Raw genomic sequence first — 15,611 nt, 5'->3', positions numbered from 1 at the left:
ATCTAATGACTCCTGCCACAATATAATGTGTGGGTCTTAATGACCAAAGAAGTTGCAGCCAGCAATATGATTCTTTGTTTTCATTAGCATTTTTATTCTCTAAAACAGTCAAAAGACAGGAATATCAGATATACAACTGCAGGAAAAAGAAAATGACTTATATTTGTGTTGTTAATCATTTCCTTTTTAAAAAGGTTCCATGGATTTGAATAGGATTTCATAATATTATGGGGGAAGTGTTACATAAGAACTGGATTATAACTTAAAACAGTAGAAATGGTTTTGCAGAGCATTCTTCTCAACAAAAACACCTACTGATGAATTTTTATGAAGAAGGAGAACAACAAGTTGACTTCAAAGAAAGTGTTGGCATTAGGTGCACATAGCCTAACAAATTTTGATTAAATGAAAACACATTGGAAAACAGATTCTTGGATGATTGAAATTATCACTAATTTTTCTGCATGTTATTTTCCATTTGTTGGAACTTCTTTACTTCTTTGCAGTGCTGGAACCAGCTGCCTCAGTACTGATGAAGTCCCCAAATGCATTTCTTAGGCCATTTTTTTTTTAGTATTTTAGGGTTGCCATTAGACTTGGAGATTCGGGTGCACTGAATTCCAGATTCGGCCCAAATCTTGGCACATTCAGGCATATTCAGGCCAAAATCGACCAAATACGTCCTGCCTGAATATGAATGAATCTGAATGCAAGGCATTCAGGCTTTTTTTTTTTGCTATTTTTGGTGTTTTCTCGCATTTTGGCCTGCAGGGGGCTCATTTTTAAAGCTAGCAACACCAGAATTTCATCTGAAGACCCTCCTGATGATGTCACCCAAGTTTGCTGAAGTTCGGTTCTGGGGGGTCCAAGGTTATGGACCCCCCCAAGGTGGGAGCTAACAGGAGATGGGGACTACCCCTTTGAGGGTCCATAACTTTGGACCCCCTGAACCAAACTTCACCCAACTCAGGTGGTATCATCAGGACAGTCTCTGGATGAGACCCTGAAATGTTGGTGCCAGTAGCTTTAAAAATACACCCCTGACAGGCACCCCAAGAAATTTGCCCAGATTCTGTGCTCTGCAGTGCTTTGGCTCTATTGTAGCCAATAGGGAATTTCTGAGTGTGTAAGCAGGCTGCACATTTTTGGAGATAGAGGCACCAGACTTTCAAGGTGGCTCCAGGAGGCACTCCTGGTAATAGCATCCAGGCTTGGTGAACTTGGCTTCTGGGGGCGGAGGGGGTTTAGGGTTGAGAGAGTTCTGAGAGAATTCAGTCAGTAGGCTTCATGTGTAGGACTGGGGAAACAAAATAAGTCTTTTAGGGGCCCATAAAATTGAACCCCCAGAAGCAAAGTTCACCAAACCTGAATGAAGGTAAGTCAGGATCAGAAAAAGACAGTTCTGGTGAAAGCGCTCCAGAACAGTTAATAATATAGATAGCACAATCACCACCCCTCCACATGGGAACAACAGAGTTAGTTGTGTCCAGCCTGGAGGCTCTTTCCAGCCACAAACCTCAAAGACAGAACTAGGAGATAATTAAGCACCTGCATAAGCAAAAGTGCTCCCAGAGAATTCCCCCCTCTCAAACATGGCAACCTCCCAAACATGGCAACTTGACAGGTGCTTCCTGGTTTCTGCCAGAACCAGCTTTTTATTTCCAACTTACATGTCTTTTCCATAACCTTAATGGCATGGAGTCTGATTGGATATAGATATGAAGTCTGACACAAAGCCATTCTCTGTCCCAAAAACTCTGATGTCAACAAACTGAATGAACATGTTCATGATTTCTTAGAGGGCACAGTGAGCACATACTTAAGCATTGATTCCACTGATTCCAATGGTGATGGCAACATTGAACAGTACTATCCTATAGAGTTCTTAAATGAACAAATTCCATCAGGAATTCCATTTCACAAACTGAACGTGAAGGTTGGAGCGATGACCATGCTTCTGTGAAACCTCAAGGATTATACAATGGAACTAGCTAGTAGTTAAAGAACTAAAACCAAATTTGATTATTTGATTATTGATTATTGAAGTATTAACTGGTTCAACATCTGATGAAACTGTTTTTATTCCACAAACTGAACTCACACCTATCAATACTGACCTTCCATTCACATTAAGACAACAATTCCCAGTAAAAATTGCCTTTGCTATGACCAATAATAAACCTCAAGGTCAAGCACTGCAGAAAGTTGGTCTCTACCTACCAGAACCAGTATTCAGCCATGGACAACTTTATGTTGCATTGTCAAGGGTCCAACGCTTTGCTGATGTCAAAGTACAAATTGTTCATGGACCAAAACAAGGCAAATTACTTCCCTACTCTGAAAAACTCTTCACAAAAAAACTGTCTATGGTGCTTTGCGCACTGACAGAGTTGTACTGGTTTCTATCTAGGTTCACCTCAGTGTATCCACACTGCAACTGAGCTCAACGTTGTTTTGTCTCAGTTCCCCCCACTCAGAACTGCGACATCCCTGTCGCAGTTATGAACTGCACCTTTCTGCTGGAACAAGGTCGATACCGCTTCGAAGTGCGGATGCATCAAAACGACACCTCATCCGTTCAACCAATCAGGAGCCGCTTTTGTGTCATGCGCAGAACGGGAGTCGTGGCTGGGCGCTATGTGCATAACTGTAAACTACAGAAGCTGTAAAACTGCAAAAAAAAAAGAACGGCTCCCATTTCCCCATGGTAACACAAGCTCCAATCCACGCATTGAGGAGAGAGGAGCAGGCACCAAGATGATCCCGCCCCACTTGAGCTCACCGGTTCCAGGGGGCCAGAGTAAGTTAGCTGTGTGGACAGCGCTGGAATGTCGCCTTCCCACTGAAGGGAACCGAGTGGGCAACCTTGTAGCTCCCGCTTCTGCGTAGTGCGGAAAGCCCCTATAAAGAAATCTTAGGCCGTTTCCGCACGGCCCCCCAGGCGCCCCCACGCCGGCAAGAATTCTGCCAGCTTGGGGGCGGGAGGCCAATTTGCACGTTAAAAGGCGTCGCGAAAGCCGGCCTCGAGGAGAGGCCGGAGGAAGGGCGACAGGCTGACTCCATGCGAGCCGCCTCTGCCCTCCCTTTCCCACTCCACGCTTGTCCCCGTCATTAGGCCTGCTGGTCTTCCTCAGAAGCCCCCACCCGTTGCCCTCCGGACTACTCCAGGGAGTCGGAGGACAGTGAGGGAGGGGCTTCGGAGGCTGTGCAGCAGGCGCGACGGCTGGCTAATATGAGTGGGAAAGCGGGAAGGGAAATAGCATGTTCGGCCGGCGGTGCCCGTTAAGCACTGCGCCGCCAGGAACACGCTGTTGGGGCAAAAACAGCCCTTTAAAGGGTTGTTTTTTAGGGCGGCCTGACGCCGCCCTGGGGGAGGGGGAGCGAAGCCAGGTCGGCGCTGCTGCATTGCAGCAGCACCGCCTGTGCGAATGGCTCCCTGGGAACGGCATTTTTGCCATCCCCAGGGCGCCATAAAAGGGCCGTGCGGAAACGGCCTTACATTCCCTACTGATTTAAACAGATCCCGGCTCACTGATGTACCCACCACCAACAGCTCTTCCCAAAACTCTGATGCTGACAAACTGAATGAACATGTCCATGATCTCTTAGAGGGCACAACAAGCACATACTTAAGCACTGATTCCATTGATTCCAATAGTGGAGACAATGCTGAATAGTACTATCCTATGAAGTTCTTAAATTAACAAACTCCATCAGGAATCCCTCTTCACAAACTGAACTTGAAGATAGGAGCTATGATCATGCCTCTGCGAAACCTCAACATGGTACGAAGATAGTGCAATGAAACAAGGCTAATAAGAACTAAAACCAAATTTTATTATTGCTGAAGTATTATCTGGATCAGCATCTAGTGAAATTGTTTTTATTCCATGAACTGAACTTGCAACCACCAACACTCATCTTCCATTCACATTAAGAAGACAACAATTCCCAGTAAAGCTTGCCTTTGCTATGGCCATTAATAAATAGCAAGATCAAACACTTCAAAAAGTTGGTATCTACCTACCAGAACCAGTGTTCAGCCATGGACAATTTTATATTGTGTTGTCAAGAGTCCAACGCTTTGCTGATGTCAAAGTGCGAATTGTCCATAGACTAGAACAAGGCAAATTATTTCCCCATTCTGAAAAAATCTTCACAAAAAAACATTGTATACAAAGAAATCTTACAGTGTTCACTACTGATTTAAACAGATCCTGCTTCAGTGATGCACCAGCCACCAACAGCTGTCTAGAGCCTCTTGTATTGTTTAGCACAACGGGCTTTACTGCTAGCTTCTAATAATTATTAAATAAGAGGGTACACATACTTACACAGTACCTCCTGTTAGAAGTAAGAGGAGAATTTTATTCTGTGTCACATTGTACATGCCATTACAGAAATGAAAGCTTTGCTGTTTCCTGCCTCCGTGCTACAGCTGTTAATTTACATTGAGGTTGAGGGTTGCAGTGCTTGACTGGCACCTCTTCATTCCTAACCTCAGCATCTTCAAATGCCAGGTCCCTGCCATCTGACAGTGTCTTGTCTCAATGTGACCAATATCTATAATAAAAGTATCTAGTGGAACAAAACAGATTTCTCTTTCTGGAGCACTGTCAAAAGGAATTATTGCCAGCAGTTCTTTTCTTGGGTAGATTGGAAGAAGTGGTGCTTGAAACAAGACCAGTTTAACTTCTCCAAAGACATTTTAGCTCTTCTACACATACGTTTGTTTTTAGTGGTTCAAAGACCTCAGATGCCAAAGAACATATGCCAAGTTTGAATTCAGACTCTGAGCAAAAAGAGAAATTGTAGATTTCAGCAAGATGAGCAGATTCCAACACAGTGCCAATTACATTCCTCCTACCAGGTTTCATAACTGTGCTTGGAACTTATGGCACCTAAGGCAGAGATCAGGACATCAAGTTATCCTTTATTTCTCAGTAACAGCAGCATATATCTAAGTGATATCAGGACCATAGAGTTGATGTGTGTTTTATGGAGCTATAGTGTTCTACAGTAAATGACATCTTTGATGCCTTATGGTGTTTTTAAATAAGAAAAATGTCTGACAATCCTAAAGTATTCTAAAAAAACTATTCCCTGTTGGCTGCTGAAAAGCTAACTGCTTGTATTAAATAGCCAATGTTCTCAGCTCTCTTTGAAATTTATGTATCTATTTTAACAAATATTACACTAAATTTCTGTCTCAAGGGGCATTCAAAGTAGCTTACAGACAAAAACCAATAAAAATTGAAACATACGAAAGAAACAAATATTAAACAGCATAAATAAATAAAACCTGAATCATAAAATTTTACCCTGGGACCACTGAAAACACAATGAGAATACAAACAAAAGACTTAGTCCCTGAATCTCAGGTAAAATGGACAAGCTTTGTTTGATGTATAATGAAGACTGTGGCTGGTTAACATCTCTTGAAAGGGAGTTCCCTGAGCAGAGATAACCACTTAACTTCTCGAGGTCAACTTTTACCCCATCAGGGCACTATCCCATTCTTAGGAAGTTTTTTCTCGCTCTGTTGTGATAGCACCTTGTTTCACTGACTGACTTGCACTTTTAATTCTCTATTTTACTGTACAATCACAAATGCTCAGAAAAAACACATATGGCTAGGATTGCCAGATCCTCCTGGTCACCAATGGGGGATATCATACCCCTTCTCAACCAGCCTGTTATGTATATAAAGAAGGTGCATATTCAATTCTTTGTAGGAGTAGATCCAGTATATTCAGAATTGTGTAAGACCAAATCCGTCTGATAAATTGTCCCTGTGTCACACTGCTGACTTTTCACCACAGTTGTGGGATGGTGATTTTCAAACAGAATTTAAACCAGGCAAAGTTCCCAGGTTTTATGCTGGTGCCAAAAAAAGGTGAAGATTCCAGTAAAACATTCCTTACTTTAGCACAAAGCTTTGGTAAATATCTAAATTGCTGAATGATTGCAAATGGGAATTACACATAGCCAGGCTCTGTTTGGATGCCAGCAGCTCCAACTATGATAATTGATTCTTTGTTGCAGCCCCAAGTGCAGTAGATAAAAACAAATCCAAAAATTATTAACTGCTTGCCACCCTCAGTTAACAACCCTTCTGGGCGTGCACATGTTCACAAATGTTATTCATTTAGATGGGTTTCCAATATCTCTTAGATTTTTTTGTATGTGGAAGTCAACACAGGGAAATCTGAAAGTCTGAAGGATCTGAGGGTCATCTGTATGTATGGGCTAGATTTTATTTAAAAATTATAAATAATAATGATCTTCCTTCTGAGGCTGTCATTGAAGATGTAAGGAAACAATGCAATAAACTGCTGTGCCCATCAAAAGTCATGTTTTATACTTTTTAACCTTTCCAGTATGCTGCATTGGATTGCTATATGCTGAAATAGTGAAGACCCTATAACATCTTAAATCAAATGCTAATATTTGCTGCACATACTAAGGTTGCATCCTGTGAATATGTATTCAGGATTAAGCGTTATTGAAAACAATGGAATTTACCTTTAAGTAAGCATACATAAATTATATACACTTTAGGTACTAAGGCACACCATGAAAGGCTTATTCAAATTCACCTTATGGGTTCATACTGGGCTTCCAGATTCTGCAAGCCTCCATAGTTTTGATAGATCACAGTATGATTATCCTGGAACCACTGTCTCATTTTTGCTAATGTTTTCTTTTTGAAAAAAATATTCCACTGGTCTGTTATGTTTTTAGCCCCCCCCCCCCCCCCGGAAATCAGCTGTAAGTGTGGTTCTTGCCACCTTGTCTCCTCACCAAAAAAGCTATCCAGCAAAGTTGCAAAAGGGAGATCTTTCCTCCCATCCAAGCTGGCCACAGACAGAAGATCCTTTGATCTCTGCTTTGCAACATGGAGGACAGAATGATCTCATTTCTCTTTCCCCCCTCCAAGCTGGGTAGTAACAGATGGAATGACTTTAATTCCTACATTGTAAAACAAGTAGTTAATTTCTGTTGCCCTGACTTCAAGCTGAGTGGGGACCTGGTTGCCAGCAGGACCTGGCAACCAGCAGAGGGTAGAAAAAGCAGCCATTGGCAACGATGTGATGTCACTCTCAGGAAAAACCTGGAAGTGATGTTATACCTCCCTTGATACTGCCAGAAACTGGTAGAACAAACAACCTTTTTATATATTTTCCCCACCACTGCTACTCAGAATGGTAGTGGGGAAATGGGAGCTGGGGGCTCGCAGCCCTGATGAGGACAGATGTAATATTTTAAATCTCTGCATTGCAAAGGCCTTTTCTGCACAGCAAATTCTGAGTGGATTACAGCCAGTATTAATGAACCTGGCATAGCCGCTGACCCTTGTCTCGTGGATAGCCCAGCGCATTGGCTGGGGTGTGCGCCTTTTTTTGGGTAACTTTTCTCAGAAATGTACCTCCCTCCGATGCAGCTAGGCAGGCAGGCACACAGGCTCCCCCAGAGCTTTGCTGGAGCCATTAGTACCTGCGTGGCTCCACAGATGGGAGCCGGGAGGGGAAGGAAAAAAAACACAGCCACATAACGGGTTTTGCAGCCATGGCCATTTGCTCAGTCCCAGCTGCAAGGCAAGTTAAAACAAAAGAATCACACATAGTGCAATTGCTGTAAAACCTGGGTTGGGAGGGGAAATGTGGAGTGGATCTGCGTTAGGATCAGGATCTGTGCAAAGTTCCCCACTCAACCCAGTTTTTTTATCATTGTTATCCCAGTTTAATTGGCCCATGAGGAAAGGGTTAAAAGGGAGAGGGTAAAGAGCTGCTATCTCTTCTTTTCTCTGCAGCCCATGCTGACAGGAGAGAAGTGAACTGAAATCTGCTGAGCTTTTGATCATCCAAGCCACTAAATCTGCAGCATATCAGGAAGTCTGGGAATCAGCGGAAGTTGCATAATGGGGAATGAAAAGAACTCAACTTCCAGCTGATCAGCTGAAAGTTGATTCCTGACACACACCCCAACCTTTTCCTGTGTGTAGAGCAAAATTTCCCTAGCAGATCAGAAGTTGACTCCCAGCTGACTCCTCTTCAACCAAGAGTTGGCTTCTGATGGCTCCAAGTAACCTGTTCCCATAAACAGCTGAACAACCCATCAAATAATTGGCTATCGATCACCACTGGTGAACAAGAAGTGAGTCAAACTGGCAGGTATTTGAGCATTCCTATGCATAGAATAAAAGCAAGGCCCTAAACTGTTAATTACAGGTTATGCAGATTAGGATATTTGTTGTCCATGTTCTTTGCAGCAGAGTTCTGCAAGATACCCATGTTCATGGAGCATGGTGGGTGGTTCTTCAAACACTGAATCTGGAGCACAGATTATTTTTAACATGTCAATGTCATTTCTTCTCCCCCTCCCTCTTTTTGTTCTACCCATACCATACATTTTAATGCATTAAACCAGTGATTCATAAATTTTGTTGAAATGTGGTTCACTATCATGAGTTGTTCCCGGGCCATCTTGCTTTTTTGTGCCAGTCTCTGTACCATGAGAACTGAAAATGCACTGAAGAATCTACCCAAAATACCTCTGTATTTGCACATTGCAAATAGGTTGACAACCCAGAGAACTGCTTTTTTAAAATGTTCACACTGCAGTGGGAGATGTGGTTTGTGAGGAAAAGTGGAAAATAATACTTTGCCATGGCTACTGAGGGAGTAGCATACCCACATTGTTAGGTGTCAGTTAAGGGCTGACCATAGATTTTTAAACCTATGAACTTAACTGATAAAAAATAACATTTGAGTAAACTTTGCCATGGTCAGTTCCTGCTGTTAGGTGTTGCCTATGCTTCAATAATCCTAGAAACCCCCACCCTTGAACTGCATATGTCATGTTCCTCTCTATAAACTTTCTGATTTTTTGTATAAACTGTAAAGAGGAATTCTCCATTTAGGAGAAATCTGTAGGAATTCATCTCTCTGGAATCCTTGTACAATAGTTTCTATATGCAAAATTATTTATAATCTCTCAACACCTCAGTTCCTGAGGCCTATTATCGGCATTTTGTTAACTGTTTTAATCTGTATATTTGTAATATCTGTAAATTTTATGATTTTAATTCTTTTGGATCTTGCTGGTCAATGACTGTAAATAAACTAAGATGATGATGATGATATGCAAAATTATAATTCTCTCAGCACTGTAGAAAAGATCTTGGATCCAGTTCAGCCCTCATTCATCTCAATGGGACTTGCTCATGAGGAAGTGTGTGGAGGACTGTAGCCCTTATGTACTGATATTTCGATTTTCCTTTTCACATTCAAACCACATGCTGTAGTAAAAATGAAGACAGAAGTTCACCAAAGGAGAGATTTATTTTCAGTTAAAACGCCCGCTGCATTAAAACCACATGTTAGTAAGTAATGTATAAGCAATCTTATAAGCTTAGGATAAGACATATGGTATGAAAGCTGGTTTAAATCATTGTATTTTATTTTTTCAAAAAAATTTGACAGGACAAATTTTACCATTGCATAGCCTGACTAGAGCAAGAGCCTTGAGTGAGAATTTAAGTATCTGCTCAAATAAAATAACCTATGCTGCTAATGTATTATTTTTGATTCGTCATGATTAGAAATTCTTTATTCAGTTCAGACTAGGTTATATGAAACAAAGTCTTCAGCAACATTTTGGCTGAAATCAGAAATGGATACCAATATGAATTCCAAGTTGAGTCTTAGAGTTTTCAGTTTCTAATGTTGCATTCACATTAGACATTTTCAAAAACAGGCTTCCTGCCAAAAATCTCAAATTCTGTAATGTGTCGCTCAACTTCACTTGACATCTGTATCCAGTGAGCTTTTACAGTATTCTACCACATCAGGGAAATGTAACGGCATAGCTAGGAGTGCTGTGAACTTTGGCATGAACCAAATGATTAGGTGAACATATCTCGCTCCATTCCATCAAGCAGATGCTAGGTGAACTCCTGACTGAATCACCTTGATGGTTCTTGTCAAAGTTGTATTGAGCCTCTTCAGTAGTTGCTTATTCAGCAGCTGCCACTGTGGTTCTTGCCATTCTGGGTGAAAATTCATTTTATTTATTTATTTGTTTTGGCTTCATCACCACACTACTTCTACGAATTAGGCAATAATCCTGGTGACATGATAAATTAGTGTGAAACAGCTGGAACTGGAAAAAATTACAGAGGCAGACTTCCATAAACATCAGTAAGCATCTGTCTTCACCCAGGAGGAGGTGAGGAAAATTCCTGCACCTGAACCAAGCTTCTTAGGAGGTGAATCCGAGGAACTAGCAAAGATAGCGGTAGACAAGGAAGAAGTTCTGGCAGCCATCGATAAACGAAATGCTACCAAATCCCCTGGCCCAGATTGCATTCACCCAAGAGTTCTTAAGGAGCTCAAGCATGAAATTGCTGATCTTCTCACTTTAATATGCAACTTAACCCTGAAATCAGCCTCCATCCCTGAAGACTGGAAGATGGCCAATGTCACACCAATCTATAAGAAAGGATCTAGGGGGGACCCAGGAAATTACAGGCCAGTCAGTATGACATCTGTTCCTGGTAAATTAGTAGAATCTATCATTAAAATAAAATTATAAAACATGTAGAAAAGCAAGACCTGCTGAGGAAGAGTCAGCATGGCTTTTGCCTTACAAACTTACTAGAGTTCTTTGAGGATGTAAACAGGCATGTGGATAAGGGGGAACCAGTGGACATTGTCTACTTGGATTTCCAAAAGGCTTTTGACGAAGTTCCTCACCAGAGACTATTGAGAAAACTCAACAATCAAGGAATAAGAGGGGAAGTCTTTCTATGGATTAAAAACTGGCTGAGAAACAGGAGGCAAAGGGTGGGTGTAAATGGGAAGTTCTCACAGTGGAGAGACATAGGGAGTGGTGTCCCCCAAGGATCTGTTTTGGGACCAGTGCTCTTTAACCTATTCATAAATGACCTGGAAATAGGGGTGGGTAGCGTGATGGCCATGTTTGCGGATGATACCAAATTAGGTAGAATGGTGAGAACCGCAAAGGATTGCGAAGAGCTCCAAGCGGACCTTGATAAATTAGGTGAGTGGGCTAAGAAATGGCAAATGCAGTTTAATGTAGCAAAATGTAAAATGATGACATAGGGGCAAAAAATCCAAACTTCACATACATGCTACAGGGGTCAGTGCTATCAGTCACAGGCAGGAAAGGGATTTGGGTGTCTTAGTTGATAGTTCCATGGCAATGTCAACTCAATGCATGGCAGCTATGAAAAAGGCAAACTCTATGCTGGTGATAATTAGGAAAGGAATTGATAATAAAACTGCAAAGATTGTCATGCCCTTATATAAAGCAGTGGTACGACCGCACTTGGAGTACTGTGTTCAGTTCTGGTCGCCACATCTCAAAAAGGATATTGAAGAGATAGAAAAAGTGCAGAGAAGGGCAACAAGGATGATTGAGGGACTGGAGTGCCTTCCTTATGAGGAGAGGCTGCATCGTTTGGAACTCTTTAGTTTGAAGAGTAGACGTCTGAGGGGGATATGATTGAAGTCTATAAAATTATGCATGGGGTAGAAAATGTTGACAGAGAGAAATTTTTCTCTCTCACAATACTAAAACCAGGGGGCATCCATTGAAAATGCTGGGGGGGAAGAATTAGGACTAATAAAAGGAAACATTTCTTCATTCAATGAGTGATTGGTGTTTGGAATATGCTGCCACAGGAGGTGGTTATGGCCACTAACCTGGATAGCTTTAAAAAGGGCTTGGACAGATTTATGGAGAGAAGTTGATCTATGGCTACCATTCTTGATCCTCCTTGATCTGACAGTGCAAATGCCTTAGCAGATCAGGTGCTCAGGAGCAGCACCAGCAGAAGGCCATTGCTTTCACATCCTGCGTGTGAGGGCCCAAAGGCATCTGGTGGGCCACTGCGAGTAGCAGCGTGCTGGATTAGATGGACTCTGGTCTGATCCAGCAGACTCTTTCTTATGTTTTTATGTTCTTTACTAATATTTCATCATTTGTTTTTTCCTCTCTTTCATTAGATATTTCAAGATGTGTAGCAGAGAGGAAGTACACTCAGGAACAAGCTCGCAAGGAATTCCAGCAAGTATTTATACCAGAATGCAATGATGATGGCACTTACAGCCAGGTTAACTGAAAAATTTAATTCTTCTTTTTTTTGGCATTCCTATAAATTCAGGATGACTTTGTTGTGCATTCAGCTCCTTCCTCTGACTTAAGAGTACAATGTTCTAATGTTAACACTTTAGAATCCATGTTTTAAAGCAAGTAAAATGACTATCTGTGAATATACAATGTTGAATGTATATGGCCTCTATGTACCCAAAGTTCATAGTGGTCATTCTGCTAAGAGAGCCACATGGTGTAGTGGTTAAGAGCAGTGGACTCTAATCTGAAGACAGACTCTTCTCTGGTGAACTGGATTCATTTTCCTGCACACAAAGCCTGCTAGGTTACCTTGGGCTGGTCACATTTCTTCAGAACTTTCTCAGTCCCACCAACTTCACAAGGTGTCTGTTGTGGGGAGAGGAAAGGAAGGAGTTTGTAAGCAGCTTTGAGACTCCTTACAGGAGAGAAAGGAAGGCTATAAATCCAAATTCTTCTTCTTCATTGTGGGAGAAAGGAGTACAGTTTCAATGGAACATCCCTGAATGAAGACTAACCCTCTTCTTCATGATCACAGAAACTGGGCTGAGAGTCTGACATTCTCCCTTTGCTGCTGTGTTCCAGTGCACATTCCATTTACTTTAACCCCTAGAATAAGAATAAATTGAAACCAGTAAAAGCTGATTGTGGCAAATGACTGGGAACACTACAGTGAATGGTTCAAGAAAATTCTGTATTAGTATGTCTTCACTCAGGATAAAAAGTAACAAAGAATCTGAGATACTAAAATATGCAATTTCAGTTTTATATGCTTGTTGTTTCTTATAGGCTCAGTGCCACGTTTATACAGGATATTGTTGGTGTGTTACCCCAAATGGTCGTCCGATCAGTGGTACAGCTGTAGCACATAAAACTCCACGTTGCCCAGGTAAACTGAATAGTGGCAGTGAAGGATCTATTCTTGATAACTTTTTTATTTTTATTAATTTATTTGGCTTTTTACCCCACCCTCCCTCACCACAGGCTCAAAGTGTAGAAAAGTATGAGTGATATTCAAAGTTAGTTTTTCAGCTGACTATGAGTCTTATAAAGTTGGATCCCATAAATATGTTAGAATGCTAGTTAAGAGTGAGGAAAAGAAAGACAACATTATCTGTGCACAACAGGAGATACCACTAAGCACCAGTATGCTCATGGCTCGTGGCTATTATCCACATTTATGCTGCCTATAAAAGAGAAAAGGAAAAAGCATATGTTGGCAATCAGCTTTGTTCCATTGCTCAAGCAGATGGAATCAGTGGCAGTTTGACAGGACAATGAAAAGGGGGGAAGTTGGAGTGGTATCTGTGGTAGACCCTGGAGTTGAGTGAGGAGTCAATTGGGGGTAACAGAGGAATATGTCTGTATTGCTAAATCAGCAGTTGGCATTATAAATCCTCCTGCCATATTTCTTGCATCCATAAAGTATGACAGATCATCAGCCAGTCTCTTGGCCATTGTCATGGCAGCCCAGATACTCAATTTAGATCCAATGGCAGAACAATTAAAAACCTGTATTGCTGTATCTAAAACCTGTGGCAATGTGTGACCCCTAGTAATTGCTTCACCTGTCAGAACATCCAGCCGACTCATGTCCCCCAGAGAACATGGTCTGGGTATATTTTCCAATTCACTAATCGTGGGTACTTGGCCAAAAAGAGGCAGCTGGGGTGGAGTCAGTGAAGGGTAACAACTGCCTTGCAAATATGCTGTTTTTCACAGGATGGACATATCTGAGAGGAAGAACAATATAGAGTGAGCCAGTGGTGTATTGGGCCTAAATGGCACCTGGGGGCATGACCGGCTCCTTGCACTGCGCCCCGGTTCCACATACCCCACTTATGGGAGTCAGCAGGGAGGTTGGGGGAGGGCAGGGCTTGGGAGTGCTATGGTGGCAGGCTGACTCCTGGGCTGGCTGGCCTGCTGTCACAGCATCTGCCTGGGCTGTCGAGCCCAACCCCCGGCCTTCCTGCAGGCCGGATCCTGCCTGGGGGCAGGGCTTGGGGCAAGGCTTTGCGGCCTGGCTGGCCGGCTGGCTCAAGTGGGCGGGCGGCTCAGGTGGGCACCACAGCGGTAAGCCAGCTCCTGCCTTCCCTAGCCTCCCTGGGGGCTGGGGGTGGGAGCCATCCTATGGCCATGGCGAACAGCTCAGCCAACAAGTGGCATCCCTGTACAGATGCCCCCCCCCCAAGTGATGAAGCGGCATGTGCCCAGGGACATGGGATACTCCATGTCCCCATTAGCAGTACACCACTGGAGTGGTCTTTTGAACAATCATGTTAGGCAGCTGTTTGTGTTGCTCAACTTGAACTGTGTTTGTCTCATGATCTAAGTGTTTCGAACATGATATGTTGGGCTGTCAAAGAGGTGCATTGCAGAATTTGCAGTAATCCTAATCCATCTTCAGATGTGTTCCCATATGATCTTCAACAGCTGTCATGCTTGGATTTTACCCTAAAAATATGCCTCAGTGAACTAGTCGTCTTACCTGATAGTCCTCCTCAATCTTCATTAGAGTAAATCAGGTGCATAGAGTGGATGTTAAGAAGCATATCCTAAGCAGCATCTTGGGAAATGCTTAGAGATGTTGGGATGCAGCCAGGGCACAAATCTTGGCAGGGTCTAATGCCACAAAGTCCAAAGTAGTCATTTTCTCCAGGAGAAATGTGAAGGTCAGTTGTAATTCCAGGAGTTCTTTAGGCTCCACCTGGAGCTTGACAACCCTAGTTGCATTTCCCTTTCCCATTGGTATGATCCCAGAAATCTTAATCCTATGGCCTGGGAGACTTTGAAGAACTATGTGAAGACCTATGAGGGGTCTGTAGCAGTGGCGGAGCGGCAAGGGGATGGGGGGTGCACTATGCACCAGGTGCCATCAGCCCCTCCCACTTTTCCTTGCAACCCCCTGCACCCACCTGTGCAGTTCCCCCGCGGCGCCCCCTGCACTTCCCACATTTACCTTAGTTCCTTTTCTTTTTCTAGTACTTTTACAGGCTGAAAAAAGCAGCCTATTTACAGTTCAGGCTCAAACACGGCCTGAGGAACTACAGTTCCCAGGAGACCTTGGGGCTCACAAGGTCTCCTGGGAAGTATAGTTCCTCAGGCAGTTTTTTGCCTGAACTGTGAAGAGGCCGCTTTTTTCAGCCTGAAAATGTACTAGAAAAAGAAAAGGAACTAAGGTAAGTGTGTGAAGGGGTGTGGGCAGTGGTGGGATTCAAAAATTTTAGTAACAGGTTCTGATGGTGGTGGGATTCAAACAGTGGCATAGCACCAATGGGGCTGGGCGGGGCACGATGGGGCATGGCCAGGCATTCCGGGGGCAGGGCATTCCTGGGTGGGGCTGTGGCAAGGACGCAGGGCACACGCACCTCAGGTGCAGTTCCCCTTCGCCCTGCCTCTAGATTCAAGTAATGACTGTTTAAAGTATTAAAAAAGCAATATACTGAAAGGTAGTA

The 15,611-nt window shown here is 42.9% G+C and overlaps 1 protein-coding gene across 2 annotated transcripts in view; it reads left to right on the top strand.

The window, feature by feature from the left end:
* Positions 1-15,611, top strand: part of SMOC2 (SPARC related modular calcium binding 2) — a 172,416-nt gene that overhangs the window by 59,884 nt on the left and 96,921 nt on the right. For both annotated transcript variants that reach the window (XM_048487087.1, XM_048487078.1), the window contains exons 3-4: positions 12,033-12,139; positions 12,946-13,045. In XM_048487087.1, the coding sequence (XP_048343044.1) occupies positions 12,033-12,139; positions 12,946-13,045 (207 nt within the window). The remainder of the gene's footprint in view (positions 1-12,032; positions 12,140-12,945; positions 13,046-15,611) is intronic.

Source organism: Sphaerodactylus townsendi, linkage group LG01 (genome assembly GCF_021028975.2).
Source record: "Sphaerodactylus townsendi isolate TG3544 linkage group LG01, MPM_Stown_v2.3, whole genome shotgun sequence".
NCBI lineage: Eukaryota > Metazoa > Chordata > Lepidosauria > Squamata > Sphaerodactylidae > Sphaerodactylus > Sphaerodactylus townsendi.
Note: the sequence above shows the minus strand (reverse complement) of the source record. Positions and strands in the feature narration are given on the sequence as shown.